General features: G+C 59.4%; 2 protein-coding genes across 4 annotated transcripts; one reads left to right on the forward strand and one right to left on the reverse strand.

Annotated features, from left to right (window-relative positions):
• Nucleotides 1–34: 34 nt before the first annotated feature.
• On the forward strand, nt 35–5,460 carry LOC134162354 (ectonucleoside triphosphate diphosphohydrolase 8-like). 3 transcript variants are annotated; one of them, XM_062616063.1, is made up of 10 exons: nt 35–480; nt 1,055–1,172; nt 2,095–2,245; nt 2,821–2,980; nt 3,084–3,314; nt 3,447–3,515; nt 3,802–4,065; nt 4,379–4,489; nt 4,735–4,872; nt 5,077–5,460. In XM_062616063.1, exons 1-10 carry the CDS (start codon nt 355–357, stop codon nt 5,284–5,286), a joined length of 1,578 nt encoding a protein of 525 aa, XP_062472047.1. In that variant the 5' UTR covers nt 35–354; the 3' UTR covers nt 5,287–5,460. The 3 variants fall into 3 exon arrangements, with proteins under 3 accessions (XP_062472047.1, XP_062472048.1, XP_062472049.1); XM_062616064.1 differs by lacking the exon at nt 3,447–3,515 and having other exon boundaries at nt 36–480; XM_062616065.1 differs by lacking the exon at nt 35–480 and having other exon boundaries at nt 1,129–1,243.
• Nucleotides 5,461–6,280: 820 nt separating this feature from the next.
• LOC134162357 (ectonucleoside triphosphate diphosphohydrolase 8-like) lies at nt 6,281–14,057 on the reverse strand. The gene is made up of 10 exons (XM_062616071.1): nt 13,887–14,057; nt 12,883–13,000; nt 12,215–12,365; nt 10,993–11,152; nt 10,097–10,330; nt 8,953–9,225; nt 8,412–8,522; nt 7,595–7,732; nt 7,220–7,427; nt 6,281–6,963 (listed from the first exon to the last, which is right to left on the reverse strand). The coding sequence occupies exons 1-9, from the start codon at nt 14,007–14,009 to the stop codon at nt 7,245–7,247; spliced, it is 1,491 nt and encodes a 496-aa protein (XP_062472055.1). The 5' UTR covers nt 14,010–14,057; the 3' UTR covers nt 6,281–6,963; nt 7,220–7,244.
• Between the last annotated feature and the right edge of the window lie 1,845 nt (nt 14,058–15,902).

The following is a 15,902-nucleotide window of genomic DNA, read 5'->3' on the forward strand; positions in this document are numbered from 1 at the left end:
TGCAGGAAGCGGTGCGGGCAGGCCGCGGGGTTGCCCCGCCCTTGCCGCGGGCCGTCCCGGGAGGGAACCCGGACACGCGGCGTCGGTTCAGGCCGCACTTTCGCTTTGCATTGCCCCGGGCCGGGTACAGGCAGCGCAGGCAGCGCAGGCAGCGCAGGCAGCGCCGGGACCCGGCCGTTCCCCCTTGGGCCCGGGCAGCTCCTCCCGCGCTCAGCCGCTGCCCCCGGCGTTGCTCCGCTGAGGACCCCGGGGCAGGGTCGCGGTCCCGCTCCCGCCGTGTCCCGGGGCGCCGCTGGCACCAGGGGAGCAGGGAGGGGCTGGGGCTGCCCTGGCAGAGGCCGTCCCGGCTGCGGGATGCAGAGCCCCGCGCTCAGGGCGCTGGGCTGCGGCTCGGTGGCTGCGCTGGGGGCGCTGGCGGTGGCCGCCTTCCTCCTGCTCCTGACCCCGGCGAAGGACGCTGCCCTTCCTGCCAGGAGCAAAGTAGGTGCCCGGTGGAACCTCCGGCTCCTTCCCACCTCTCGCCCCTCCACCAGCTCTGCCCTCCGCCCCGCCTGCAAATCTTCCCCCAGCCACCCCTACCAGGGCTTCACCTGATGGAGGTACATCAATCACCCCCTCAGGCATGGTCCCGGCTCCTCGCTAAGGATGGGAGAACAGCTGCTCCATCCGCACCCCAAACACTTCATTTCCTCTTCTCAGCCGCCCTGGTCACCTGGTGGGGTTTCATCTCTCCTGTCGCTTTCTGCTGCCTGATTGTTAAAAGCAGTCAGGGCTTGTGAGAGTTTCTGTTCCCGCAGGGGTGGGAGCAGCTCTGGGACGGGTGCCTGGCTGCTTTCCTGCCCTGCAGATCACCCTGCTGACCTGCACGTCTTTCCTTCCTGAGCTGCAGCTCCTTTGGCAAAATCAGGGCGCTCGGAGCTGGAGGGAGGTTGGGCACGCAGACCTGTGCTGCTCATGTGCACACATGGAGAGCAAAGAGCAGCAGCCTCAGAACCCCCCGAGGGACTCGGTTCAGCCCAAGCGTGCTGTGACCCGTGTCCCCCTCTGCCCCCAGTACGGGCTGGTGTTTGACGCCGGCTCCACGCACACGGCTCTCTACATCTACCGGTGGCCTGCGGACAAGGAGAACGGCACCGGCATCGTGTCCCAGGTGGAGGCCTGCATTGCAGCCGGTGAGTGCCGGGATGTGCTGTCCCTCTGTCCCACGTTCCTGGATCACTGTCCCAGACTCACAGCATCACGAGTGAGCTCAGTCTTTCAGCCTGTGCTGGGAAAAAGGGAGGTGGCCTGGTGGGAGCACCAAAGAAAAGTGTTGAGGGGACGGTCTGCACCTCAGGGTACCACAGTAACTGTGGGATGCAAAGGTGGGTGAGGATACTGGCCCTGTTAGCGTGGTTCCTGGAGCCAAGTTCTGCCTTGCACATGGTGGCTTTGCATCAACTCACAGCCTGGGATGCTGGATGGGCAGAGGTTGCTCCTCTCCCATATAACTGCTTCCTTGGATCTTCTTCCCACACAACTCTTCACAGCTTCTTCCGTAAGCTGGAATCACAGAGTGGTTTGGGTTGGAAGAGACCTTAAAGCTCCTCCAGTTCCAACCCCTGCCATGGGCAGGGACCCCTTCCACTAGAGCAGCTTGCTCCAAGCCCCTGTGTCCAACCTGGCCTTGAACACTGCCAGGGATGGGGCAGCCACAGCTTCTCTGGACACCCTGTGCCAGCGCCTCAGCACCCTCACAGGGAAGAGCTTCTGCCTAAGAGCTCATCTCAGTCTCCCCTCTGTTAGCTTAAATCACCCTTGTCTTATCCCTATATATACCCATGGGACCTCCTAAAAGCTCTGCAGAAGTCCCTAAACATGACTGCAGTTCTGCTGTTTTTCCATATGTGGTTCCTAACGCCCCCCTGGGTCAGTGGTGTTCATTTTACTATCTCTATGGCATCAAACACAGCAGAGTTTGGGGCTGTGACCAGAACATCTGCCAAATTGCTCCAGAGAGCAACCTGGGCCTGGTGAAGGGGTGTGCATGTCCCTGCTGTTCCATCCCTCCTGTGTGTCACTGACCTGGCTCCATCACACGGGGCTCTCCTGCAGGACCCGGCATCTCCAGCTACGCAGACGACCCCGCCGGGGCCGGAGCCAGCCTGAAGCCCTGCCTGGACAAGGCCATGGAGATCATCCCGGCAGAGCAGCAGCGGGAGACCCCCACCTACCTGGGGGCCACAGCGGGCATGCGGCTGCTGAGGTACAGCACAGCGCGGAGCCGGCACCTCCACCCTTCCCACCACGTCTCCTGCACCGGAGCCTGGGCAGGGGCTGGGATGGGGCTGGGGGCACAAGGGGCTGCGCACAGCAGGGGGGCTGTCCCGGAGCCCACGGGGATGGGCAGAGCATCCACGTGTGTGGCCTATGGGGTGTCCAAGAGAGACACTCACTGTGCCCATAGGGAAACCCCACAGCCCTTGTCCCAAGCCCCTCTCCAGGTTTCCTGCAGCCCCTTTAGGCACCGGAGCTGCTCTCAGGTCTCCCCTTCAGGAGCCTGGCTCCAGAGCAGAGCTGCTCCAGCCATCACAGCATCTCCGTGGCCTCCTCTGCCAGCACCTCCTTTGCCAGACTTGCCATGACCCTTCCTGTGTTCTCAGGCCGAGCCCACAGGCAGCATTTTTAGGGGCACTCCCAGCGCAGCACAGGAGGGATCTGCTGGCTTTGCCCCGTCTCTGCTCCTTGGCAGCAGCCGCAGCCGCTCGCTGTCAGCCCCGCGCTGGAGCTGCGCGGCCATCGCCTCCTCCACTCGCGGTGTCCATCTCCTTCCCCGGGCAGGGAGCAGAACAGCACCAAGGCCCAGCAGGTCTTTGCCGAGGTGGCCAAGACCATTGGCGAGTACCCGGTGGAGTTCCGCGGAGCTCAGGTCCTGACGGGGAACGAGGAGGGCTCCTTCGGCTGGATCAGCGTCAACTTCCTGCTGGAGACACTCGTCAAGGTGCGGGCAGGCAGCGGGCTCGGGGGCTGTCCCCTCCGCAGGCTGTGCAGGAAGCTGGTACCCCCGTGCCGGGTCCTTGTGCGTGACTCCCGGTGCGGGGCAGTGCTCCCTCACAGGCACATGGACCCACCCGCCTGCAGAGGATGTGCTTGGAGCTTTGGACCTCGGTGGGGCTTCAACCCAGATCACGTTCCTTCCTGGGACCCCCATAGAAGACAGCAGCACAGGAGCCCTCCTCAGGCTGTACGGGGCCAACTACTCCATCTACACCCACAGCTACCTCTGCTACGGGCAAAAGCAAGCCCTGAAGATGCTGATGGCTTCCTTACACCAGGTAACTGACCCCAGCCTTGTGCTCCTCTCCTGCAGCCTGAACCCTGATCTATGGAGCTTGGTGGGCAGCACCCACTGGGTGTCATGGCTGCTGGGCTGGTGCAAGCCCCAGTGAGGATGGTGGATACAACAGTGTCACCATGGCAGGAGGCAGTCCCCGGGGGGTCCCAACATCCAAGAACAGGACTGTACTGAGATGGAGGTGAACACCCAAGCAGAGGTCTGCTGATCCTACAAAGGAGAGAGGGGACAAAATGGGTCCATGCTCAGCACAGAGTGCACGCCCCCAAGGCCTTGAGCATGCAGCTGCCCCCTGACCAGTGTGGTTGTGCCTTGTTTGTCCCCAGTTCTGTAGCTGCACCCCATGGGTGGTGGGGCCAGCATGCTGGTGTCCTGCTGTGGGAACAGGCGCTCTCTGTGGGCTGCTTCTCTCCTATCCATCTCCATCCTCAGGGCCAGGGTGATGCTAACGCTGCTGCTCTCTCCAGGCCAGCCCGTCCGCTGCTCAGATCTCACACCCCTGCTACCCCAGGGGGTACCAGGAGAACATCACCACGGCAGAGCTCTACGACAGCCCCTGTGTGCGTGCCCCGAGCAGCCCCAGCGCCGCGCAGCTCCTCAGGGTGATGGGGACAGGGGAGCCAGCAGCGTGCAGCGCCGCCGTGCAGCAGCTCTTCAACCTCAGCTGTGGGGCCAACAGCACGTGTGGGTTCAACGGGGTCTATCAGCCGCCCGTGCGGGGACAGTTCTTTGTAAGGAGCCTCCGTCCCTGTTTCTGGGGGGAGTTGTGGGGTTTTGGGACACCAGAAGCTGGCCATGACCCGGGAAAACTGCTGTAGGAGCAATGGGATGTTGGATGTGCCTGATGCATGGAGATGTGCAGGGTCCTCACCAGGCAGACCCACATCCCTGCTGTCACAGCACCCATCTCTTTCGGTGTGGGCAGCAGTCCCAGTGGGTTTGACAGGCTGAGGGTGGCCTCAGGGATGCCTGCCCAGGGCTGGTGCTGTGGCAGAGCCCTGGGTGCTTTGCTAACTTGACACCCTGGGTCTTAACCACCCACAGGCCTTCTCAGGGCTTTACCACAGCCTTCACTTCCTGAGCCTGACGGGAGGGCAGCCCCTGAGCTTGGTCAATGCCACCATCGGGCAGTTCTGCACCAGCACCTGGGAGAAGGTGAGATCCTGCCCAGGGGATGGCAGCCCCTGCCCTTGCTGTGCCTGGACACTGCGCAGCTTGGGGCTCATCCAGAGCGCATCCTCTGGAGGGAGCAGGGAGGAGCACAAGGATCCCTGGCCAGGAGGGACAGGAGAGCAGCCTCGCGGCTCCCCAGGCCCAGCCGTGCCGGGTCTTTGCTCCGGGCTGCACTGTGGTGCTTTCCTGGCAGTGTGGGTGCTCCAAGCACTGCTCCACCCCTGCAGGTGCAGCAGGAGTTCCCCAGCGTGAGCAGGATCCAGCTCCGTGATGCTTGTGCAGCGAGCACCTACGCGCTCACCCTGCTCCTGCAGGGCTTCGGATTCAACCACACGACGTGGCTGAACATCCACTTCGCCCGGCAGGTAGGGATGTGCCCGGCAGCTCCCAGCTCCCAGCCCACGCCATGAAAGGGCTCATGCCCACCCTGTGCTGCAGCACAGGAGCAGCGGGTGACAGGGCAGCACAGCCTGTTGCCCATGCCCAGGGGTGGCCTTCGCACCTACCTTTGCCTTGGCTACTCTGTCTTTGCAGCCTTTCCCATCCCTCTTCCTTGTGTGTCTGCACAGGTCACTGGTGTAGACGTGGGCTGGACTCTGGGCTACATGCTCAACCTCACCAACATGATTCCCTCGGAGATTCCCCAGAGGGTCGTAGGGCTCCAGAGAAGCAATTGGATAGCAGCCACGGTTCTGTTGGCCACCATGCTCATCCTCACCTTCTGCCTGCTCGCACTCACGTGCTGCCAGAAAAGCTCCTCCGGTTATGTCAGTCTCTAGCAGTGCCGGCCCCAGGGGCAGCCCAAGCGCTTGGTCCTGCTGCTGCACTCGTGTGAGGAGCTGCAGAGCAGGGAACCCCCCCTGTGCCCAGGAGCTGCGAACTGGTAACGTGGGTACCTGCGTCCTGGCCTGGTGAGCTGGAACTGGCACAGGCTTTAAAATCTCTGCCCTGTATCTGCGCTGTCTGGTTTTCCCTTCCCCTTGCTGCTGGCTGGAGATGCTCTAGGAGGGAGGGCATGGCCACGTGGGACAGGGGCTCAGTGCTGGTGGCATGGGGACTGCAGCGATGTGGGGTGGCTGAAGGTGGCAGGTCAGGGAGAAGGGGTGACTCTCAGCAATGGAAACGGGGCTGGTTACAGCCTGCAGCAGATACCCCATGTGGGGGAGACATGACCTGGCCATCCCAGGCCAAGGGGCTGCATTGGCCATTGCATTGCCAGCATCGGGCAGAGGGGCAGCAGCACTGGGGCTATGCAGGAGAGATGGGTCTTGGGCTCTCCCCATGACTGGGAAGCCCTGGGAGGTGGGGGATGGCAGCAGCCCCCTGCTCTCCTGCACGAGGTTCCTCTCCAGTCCAGCTGCAGCCCATGTCTGTGCCCCGCAGACATCTCACCCTCCCTTTCATAGAGTCACAGAATGGTTTGGGTTGGAAAGGGCTTCAAGATCATCTGGTTCCAACCCCTGGCACCAGCAGGGACCAAGCACACAGGTGATTTGGGAATGCTGCCAGGACGGGTTAGGGCTCCCTTACAGTTCTGGGGAGTCCCACCGGCAGCCAGGGGCTGGGTGAGGTGAGACACCCCGGCTCTCAGCAGCAAAATGCCTGTCCTGGTGCCCTGCTGGCTTCTCTTCAGCATCTGGCAGATACTGCAGGGGCTTCAGGGGCATCTGCGGCAGAACTGAGCAACGGTGACTGTCCCCTGAGTCCCTGTTGTCATCACCAACCCTGACCTGCGAGATGGAAACCACAAAGTCATGACTGTGCAGGAGCAAAGCAACAGCATTTCCCCATCACTGCCTTTCACACGATTTATTTGGATGCCTGAGGCACCAACAGTCAGCTCCTCACTGCTGAGAGGCACAGCACCACTGAATCACCTGCAGGCAGACAAAACCCAAGTAGACCCCAAGGCAAAGGCAGGGGGGCAGTTGTGGGCAGGATCCAGCTCAGCCCCGTGGGCAGGGTCAGGGCAGGACTAGGAGCCTGACCCCATGGTGTCCAGCCTGATGGTGGGACAGTGTTTGCAGGTGATGGGACATATGAATGTCCCACTACCCAGACGGTGGGACAGTGTTTTTCTCCAGGCAGACATTCAGAAACATAGATCCCTTTATCCCAGAAGAAAGGGAAGATGTGATGGGACAAGACAGACCCTTGGGGAGGCATAGACCATGTTTCTGACTTTGGATGCTCAATTTTGCTTCTGTCTCCAATACCATCAGGTAAGTCCACGTGATTCACCCTCAGGAGAGCCAGATGTGGTACTGCAGAGCATTTCATGCCCCTCACAGGCACCTGCTGGGCTGTTGGTGACCATAACCAGACCCAGCATTGCACCAAGCACCCAGTCACAAGTGCTTGCAGCAGTGCATTATGTCTGGCACTCGGGGAGCTTGTCCGTGGCCAGGCTGGTTCTCCATGGCCCCACAGGCCAGCTGGTGGGATGGAGGCCACACCTGTAACAGGCATAGCAAAATAAGGAGGCAGATGGGCACAGCCAGGGTTCCTGTGGTGTGTAGGCAGAGCTCCAATGGAAACCTCGCATAGTGCCTATCTGCATGGGGGGGGCAGTCCCATAGGACACTACCTCAGTTCTTCGGTGCTGTCGAATGCTCAGCATCACCGAACCAGCCCCAGGCTGCCAGCTCCGGGGGCACAAGGAAGGAGGACCCAGCACTGATGGCTTTCCACCATCAGTGGATCCACACCTACCGGGCTCTGAAACGTGGCCAGGCTCCTACACCCACAGGAGCAGGAGCAGGGCAGTGAGTCCCAGGACAAGGGTGAGGATGATGAAGGTGATGGCCGCAGCCCACAGGGAAGGAACGTGCCCCTTCACCCACACCGGGGCCTCGGCTGGGATCATGTTGGTGAGGTTGAGCATGTACCCCAGCGTCCAGCCCACGTCGGCGCTCCCCGCCTGCCCAGGAAGAGGGGACGCGAGTTACCCTGCAGGAAAGCCACAGCAGCAGCACCGGCCGCAGCCCAGAGAGTGGCTTCCTGGAGCGTAGCTCTCGCATCACCCGGCGTGGGAAGCTGGCTCTTTTCCTCCTCTGCTCCTGCCCACAGGCTGCATTTGCTGCCTACCTTCATCTGGAAGATGATGTTGCTCCAGCTCGTCTCATTGAACTTGTAGGCATCGAGGAGGAGGGTGAGGATGTAGTTGGCATTGGTGCAGTACTTAGGCAGGCGCTGAGGTTTCTCTTCAGGGTAGCTGGCGGAGAGCTGGGGTGGGGAGATGTTTGGAGGGGGGAGGTTACTCGCAGGCAGTTTTCGTGCAGGGACAATGCCCTGACGAGTGCTGCGGGAGGGACAATGGCACTGCAGTCACCAGCATCTGGAAAAAGACTCTGGACCAGGCAGGTATTTGGGACCTGTTCCACATAAGGCAGCTCCTTTGAAGATTTATATCCTACACGGGAACAGAGACATTCCAGCGCTCCTCCTGCCCCACGTTCTCCCATCTCAGCCTCCTTGTGAAGGGGCTCCTCCTCTCTGCCCCATGGTGATCTTAGCACAGCTCTTAGCCTTATCCATCCTCATTTGAATTGCCTCCAGAGTGGTGCCAGCAGCTGGGTCTCCCCTCACCATCCTCCAGTGCTGCAGACCCACCTCCATCCCCAGCTCCTGTGCTGGAGGGGAGATTCTGCTGACTTCACCTGCCTTGGCTGCCCCTTTCCCAACTCAAGTTCCTTGCTTATATAATGATGAACAAGGAAGGTCCCCAAGGTGAGCGCAGGACAGCCCTGGCTCTCACACACTGCTCAGAGATGGCTGCGCTGTGTCAGGCACAGCTCAGCAACCAGGGTCCTTTGCCATGGAAGGGTCCCTGCTCCTCTTCCCCCACCCCAGGGCCCCTTTGCTTGTGAAGCTTCCACACTGCCTCCCACCATGAGGAACATACGTCTTCCCAGCTTCTCGTGCAGAAACGTTCAATGGTCTCCCTGACAGCGGCCAGCGTCTGCCCCTTGGTCAGGTTGAGGAACTTGAAGTTATAGTAGAAGGCAGAGAAGGCCTGAAAGGCGAGAGGCAGAAACAGCATTGAGCTACAGTGGAGACCAACACCAGGCAGCTGCAGTTTGTCCTACCCTGGTATAGCCCCAGGGCATCACTGTCCATGTCTCAGCAGAGGTGATGGGCCAGGGTGTAGGTGCCTGCTGGCTACAGCAGCACATCCAGTGCCTTGCCTGAAGGCTGCTGGCTAAGCTGGGCTTTATTACTGAAAACCTGGGATGTGGCTTCTCACCGGTTTCGTTAACATGGTCCCATTCGGAGACCTGGCTGGAAAATGAGGCAGCAGCAATCCCTGGTGTGCCCTGGGGCGGGGATAACTTGGGGGATGTTTGCCCCCATTCTGCTGTGGGGAGGTGGCAATGCCACGGGGCACGCAGGGACACCACAGCACATGCTCTGCCATGGAGGTGGGAGGACAGGATTCGCCTTACAATGAACTGCCCTCTGACCGGCGGCTGGTAGATGCCATCGAAGGTGCAGTCCTGGCTCTGGCCACACGCGGAGAAGTTGAAGAGCTTCTTGACGGCGGCCAGGCACCCGCTGGCATCGCCCCTGCCCTCCAGGGTGACGTTCCTGTCGCCAGGGCCCAGGCGTGGGTCGCTCTGGTTCGTGCAGGGGCTGGTGCGGAAGGAAGACAGCGACACGGTTTCATTGTAGTCTGTTGGGTAGCAGGGGTGATGGACTCGGGCACTGGGGGACGACTCCTGGGAACAGCAAAACCGCAGGCTGCAGCCTCCTCCAACCCCTGCTGACTGCAGCTCAGGCACAGGAGCCCCCCAGTGCTCCACCAGCACCATTCCCACTGGGAAAAACATTTCCCCTGTATTTGAGTCATAGAATCACAGGGTCCCAGCCTGGTTTGTGTTAGAAGGGACCTTAAAACTCACCCAGTCCCAACCCCTGCCACGGGCAGGGACCCCTTCCACTAGAGCAGCTTGCTCCAAGCCCCTGTGTCCAACCTGGCCTTGAACACTGCCAGGGATGGGGCAGCCACAGCTTCTCTGGGCACCCTGTGCCAGCGCCTCAGCACCCTCCCAGGGAAGAGCTTCTGCCTAAGAGCTCATCTCAGTCTCCCCTCTGGCAGGTTAAAGCCATTCCCCTTGGCCTGTCCCTACAGGCCCTTGTCCCAAGCCCCTCTCCAGGTTTCCTGCAGCCCCTTCAGGCACTGGAGCTGCTCTCAGGTCTCCCCTTCAGGAGCCTTCTCTTCTCCAGGCTGACCCAGCCCAGCTCTCCCAGCCTGGCTTCATAGGACATAGGCTGGAAACCCAAATGTTCCACCTTGTGCCCACTGCCTCTTGCCCTTTTAGTTTTCTCCTCTGAGAAGAGCCTGCTCCTGCCTTTTGTACGCCCTGTGTGAGGCAGCTGTGTACAGCCAGAAGGTCTCTCCTGAGCTGCCCCTTCTGACACTTCCCATGCTCCCCTCCATGTCTGCCTCCCTGTGCTCCCACAGGAGTCTGTACCTACTCTCAGTCCCTGCTGATGCGTCTCTGGAAGAGCTTTGCCTGTTCTTTATTAACAAGCCTGTTGCTGGCATCATGAGACCAGAGTCCAATTCCCCCCCAGTTCCCCTCTCACCGCAATCAGTTCCTTTGCCAGTCGCTTCAGCATCTCGTTCTGGCCATAGCAGAGGTAGCTGTGTGTGTAGATGCTGTAGTCATACCCGTACAGTGTGAACTTGGAGCCTTCCTTCCAGTTCACCACTGAACCTTCGGGTATAAAGCTGATTTGGGTGGATGCTCCTCCAAGATCCAGTGCCCCAAAAATGTTGGCTGCCTCTGGATGAACCCATGTGTGTGCTTTGGGCGAGTACTGCCAAAGGGATACAGGAGAGGAAGAGAAGCACACGGCTGGTCTTACTTGCCCTGAGCACAATTCTCATCCCATTGAAGCCAATAGGGTTTTGTTACTAAATTCAATGGGTATTCAACTCAATTCTTTCCCTAAGGGAGGCCTCCCCTGCCCAGCCATTTGTCAGAGCCAGGAAAAGCAGACTTTCAGCTCTCTGAGGGTCAAGATGTGCCCCTGAGCTGTGGGCTCATATGGCTCCATCCCCATTTCAAAGTGCTGGTGGTGACCTGGCTTAGAGAATCCCTCCAGCAGCCTGCACAGGAGCTCCGGGCTGCAGCAGTGATGGGCAGAGAGTGGCATGAGAGAGCTTTGGATCAGGTCTGCCAGTGCCACATGGAGAGAGCCCTTCCCAGGGCAGTGGGACAGAGCCCAGCAGGAGCCAACGGTCCCAACCAGGCTGCAGTGCCGACGTCACTGTCCCAGGAGACCCTGTGTCCACACCGTGTGGAGATGTGCCCTTAGCTCTTAGCAGACAGCCCCATTCCCAATTCCTCCCTCCACAGGCTAACTGGCTGCTTCCCGTGATCATTCCCAGCAGCCGCTGACCTTTGTGCAAAGTGAGCTTAAAAATCAGAAAACCCAAAAATCAGCAAAGGTGCGGCGGGGTTTGAGCCTTCTCCCACCTTAGTGAAGGAGTCCAGCAGGTAGTTGGTGGTGATCCAGCCATAAGCCCCCTCCTCCTCTCCTGTAAGGATTCGAGCCCCTTTGAAAGCCACTGGGTACTCTTGCATGGTTTTAGTGACTTCAGCCAGGACTTGCTCTGCTGCTGAGCTGTTCTGCTCCCTAGAAAGGGCCCAGAGGTCAGGACACGTACCCACCTGCACCAGTACTACAAAGGAAGCACCAGGAACCAGTCTTTTTCCCCAGTTCCACATACTCCAGTTTTCTGCAACGAGCAGCTTATGTGAAATGTTTCCTGCTACATTGACTTGTCAAAGCTGCTCGAGCATCCCAGCTGTCTACGTGAGGCATCACTAATCCAGGAGCAACATCAATCTCTTCCCTCCAGCATGGCTTGGTCTAGTCTGTGAAGCCACCTTCCCCTACCTAAGCACCTTCATAGTGCTGGAGGAGGGAAGAGCTTGTGCTGCAAAGCCCAGGTTTGAACATTCCCCCACTGACTGCTCCAAAGGGCTGGTTGCTGAGCTGGGCCTGGCTTCAGACCTCTGAGTGGGGGAGATGTGTGGGGCTGCTGGCATGTGCTCACTCTCTGAAGCGAGGAACCTTCAGGCTATGACTGGCTCCTTCCCAGGGAAGGGCTCTCATTGCCAGGACACAGGTAACGTAACATATCTGCAACCATAAAACCAAGCACCGTGAAATGAAGGCTGACGTTTGAGGAAAGCTAATATGGGCTGGTGAAAGGTAATGGGAGGTACTGCAGCATCTTACTGCCTCCTACATCTGCCCAACTTCCCCACCAGCACCATCCATCTGGGCAGATCATAGAACCATAGAATAATTTGGGCTGGAAGGGACCTTAAACCTCACCCAGTTCCAACCCCTGCCACGGGCAGGGACACCTTCCCCTAGAGCAGCTTGCTCCAAGCCCCTGTGTCCAACCTGGCCTTGAACACTGCCAGGGATGGGGCAGCCACAGCTTCTCTGGGCACCCTGTGCCAGCGCCTCAGCACCCTCACAGGGAAGAGCTTCTGCCTAAGAGCTCATCTCAGTCTCCCCTCTGGCAGGTTAAAGCCATTCCCCTTGGCCTGTCCCTACATCCCTTGTCCCAAGCCCCTCTCCAGCTTTCCTGCAGCCCCTTTAGGCACTGGAGCTGCTCTCAGGTCTGCCCTTCAGGAGCCTTCTCTTCTCCAGGCTGACCCAGCCCAGCTCCACCAGCGATACCTCAGTAGCCTCATTCCTGCCGTTGCTCCAAGATAAGCTGGGACTTCCCTCTGTTTTGCAGCAGGAACAACCTTCAGGGCTTTATCCAGACACTCCCTTATGGAATCACCAGCTTTCGGGGGATCATTGGCATAGCTTGATATGCCTTGTCCTGGAAGAGAGTCAGGCTGGGACAGGCTGATGGAAACGGCTGGGGACAGGGATGCGGAAGAAAGAGGGCACAGGGCACTGAGATCTGTCAGCAACAAAGGGTGCTTCTGCAGGGTGCCCTGGTCCCCCAGGACCTGACTGACCCATTTCCCTCCTGTGGCTTCCCCACCTCTCCCATGCTTTCAGCAGTGTCTCCAGCTGTAGAGGCGAGACCTTCCCCAGCCAGGACAGCAGCTTGGGCAGTCCAAGGTGCGGGAATGGAAACCCAGAACACCAAGGTCCATCAGTTCCATCAAGTGGCACTGCATGGTCCTGAGGGCTCTCTGACCACATGTGAAGCCAGTGGGGAGTCAGGGACCACTCTGCCTGCAGCCAGGGCTCCCCCCTGTGCCAGCAGTGCCAGCACGATGGACAAAGCTGCCCAGCATGGGCCAGTCAGCAAGAGGAAGGGCCAGGTCATCCCACCCACCACACCGACACTCAGGGCAGCACCGAGCCCATGGCAGGGGGATACTGACCATGGACATCACAGGACAAGGTCTGGCTGACCACACCGGTGTCGTTCTCCTTGTCTGAATCCCACTCGTAGACAAACAGAGAGGTGTGGGATGAGCCTGCATCAAACACCATCCCATACTGCAAGGGAAAACGCAGACATCCCATTGGTGGGAGGAGCAGCAGCCTGTCCCCAGCCTCACCATGACCCTGCCAGGGTGGTGAGGCCAGAAGATGCCCCAAACTCAACTCTCTGAGGCTCAGCTATCTGCAGCGTGGCAGAGCTGAGCTGTGACAGCACCTGGCCGTGGCATGGGCATTTCTCACAGCAATGGAGAAATTCCCCTCTCCCAAGGCCTGTGCGGCACCGTGAGCTCACACTGACTTTTCTGAGCTGTTTCCTCATGCCTTATTTATTTTCTTTCTTGGTTACAAGCCCTTTGTGCCTACACCAGCCCCACCTTGGGGCCAGCAACCCCCCCATCCCCAGTGCTCTCTGCTACCTGTACGGCTGCACCCAGCCTGGGCAGGGACAGGCAACACCACAGCAGCCCCAGCCCAGGAGCACCCAACTGCACACCTCTCCCACATAAAGCCCTCCACCTCACCCTAAAACTGTGCCAAGCCTCTTCCAGCAGCCAGGGAGGGATGCTAAGCTGCAGGGGATGCTTGTACTGTGGGTCAGGGCAGGCTGGTGGGAGCTGGCAGGTACAAGTGTCATCAGGAGGTGTGCCATGGGAGGGCAGAGGGAGCAGGACAGGGCTTTGCCCTATACATCTGTCTCAAGGTAATCCCCTCAAAACATGTCCAGCACATAGCATGGTGGCCAGTTTCAGAGCAGGCTTCCCCCTCTGACTTGGAGGTGCCCAGGCTGTATTTACTCTGCATCTTGAGATGGGAAGAAAACACCCACCCAGCTACTACCAACCCTTCACCTCCAGACCAAAGACAATGTAGGTAAGGTCTCTGAGCACCTGCCCAAGGGGACTGGTCTCTGCAGTGATGTTCAGGGACCTTTTGGGCTCACCTTGGCAGTGGGTGGCAGGGTGACATCTTCAATGCTCACCAGGCTGAGAACAAGGGCAATAAGGGAGAGTGCGACCAGTGCCCCAACAATGGCACTGGTGAAGTGTTTCTTGCTCGTGAACATTGTGGTGAGGGCTCCTGCAAACCCAAACACAGGAGAGAGGTGGTTGGACATGGCCAGCTGAGAACACCAGCTGTCAGCAAGAGCTGCAAGGAGAGCAGCTCAGAAAGCTGCCCCCAGGCTGAGCCTATATCGAGCTGTGCAACTCGGAGATCCTGATGGATGATCAGACCTTTCCCTGGGAGAAGCAAAACTAGGATGAACCAGGGGGGATGGAAGATGAGGGGTTGGCTGCGCAGCAGCCTGGCGCAGCCGTGATGGGATCCCACGGTCCCCCAGGTCCTGCACCCGCTCCTGCTCAGCTCACCACTACCTGGAAGGATGAGGGCCAGGAGGAGGGAATGAAGCAGTGCCCCAGACAGAGGGGACCACAGGAAACCCCAACCCTCTCAGCGCGAGGTGCTGTAGCAGGAGAGGTGATTTTACCTGAAAGGTGCACCTAGGGTCAGCTCACCTGCAGCACTGCCAGACCCTGCTCCAGGAGCCCCCAGACACTGGGATCCCTCTGAGCTGGCTTTGAGTCCTTGCTGTGGCTCTGGGCTCCTCTACTGCCGGCAGCAAACCCACCCTGGTCTTGCCTTGGTGTCCTTGGGAAGCGGACACTGCTGGAAAGTCTCTTCCCTGTTACTTTGTCCCAGACCTCATCAGCCTCAGTCAAGACTCCTGACTATGAGTTCTCGTTTGTCTCACAGGTGTATTCACAGCTCGGTTTGGCATCTTGACACATCTTCAGCCAATTAGTTCCTCCTCCTCATTTAAATGAAATCACACACAGGAGCCCTGCAGCAGTTAGCACACACCTCTCCTATTAACCCTTGTCTCGCTGCTTCTTTGTGCCTTTACACGCACCCCTTTCTGTTCTCTTCCTATCCACAGTCATAATTATTTCTATTATGGTCTCTACGAGGTCTATGGGAGGGAACAGTGATATTTCCGGTATCCAGTGCCCTGAAAACACACACACAGTGGTAGGTGCCTTGCTAAGTTTTATTACAAAGGAAGTAGGAAGCAATTAGAAGGAAAATCCCATCAGAGGAGGAGGATGCCCCTGCCGGGGGTCTCAGCAGCTCTCGCTGAGCTTTGCCAGGGCATTGCCAAGACACTGTCATGGCCCAGCTGGGACCTTGCTCACCTTCCCCATGTGCGACTCAGCCACAGGCTGCTCCTGGCTGGGGATCCCTGCAGACACGGGGACACTGAGGAGAGCCGAGGGATGGGGAGGGCTCAGGTCCCTGCAGCCCCCAGCTCTGCCCACAGCTTCCCATCGCTCCGGGCATGCGCTGGGGGCTCATGGTGCAGCTTGGGAATCACGGCCCAGCCCCAGCCCCAGGACCTCAGCCGGGCTGGGCAGGGCTGCTGGACACGGGACCTGCTCTCCGGGGGCCCCAGGGAAGCTGCTGGTTCAGCTCCCTGATGAGAGCCTGCAGGGCTATCACAAGGGCGATCTCGATGGAAGGATTCAGTTCCCAGCTGCCTGATCTCAGCTCAGCCAAATGGGAAACGTGTGACCCCCACTGCATGTGACCTTCCTGGAGCACCTTTCCCTGTGCCCGGAGGGACGGTGGATTCTGAGGCCCCCTGTGTGCACAGGAAGCACCACGCTGTGAATTCGGGGGGCAGCGCTCCCTGGGTGCTGCCCCATGTCCCGTCTGTCTGCAGCCTGTACCAAGCTGGGTGCTTGTGTTGTGCCCTGCTGGCGGGGTGCATGCCTGGAGCCCAGAGATGCCCCTGCTCCTGTATCCCCACCTCCACACAACACTTCACCTTTGGACTCACGTGGCTTCACGGGAAGGGGCTGAATGAGAGTCCACTACCTTCCCAGGTCTCTGGCTGCACAGTGGCTGGTCCAGAGATGTCCTGAGCCAGGGGGACTCATCCCCATGCAGGACAGGCACT

The sequence above is a fragment of the Pezoporus occidentalis genome, unplaced genomic scaffold (assembly GCF_034315485.1).
Source record: "Pezoporus occidentalis ecotype Australia unplaced genomic scaffold, CSIRO_AGI_Poc_V1 ctg187, whole genome shotgun sequence".
Classification (NCBI taxonomy): Eukaryota; Metazoa; Chordata; class Aves; order Psittaciformes; family Psittacidae; genus Pezoporus; species Pezoporus occidentalis.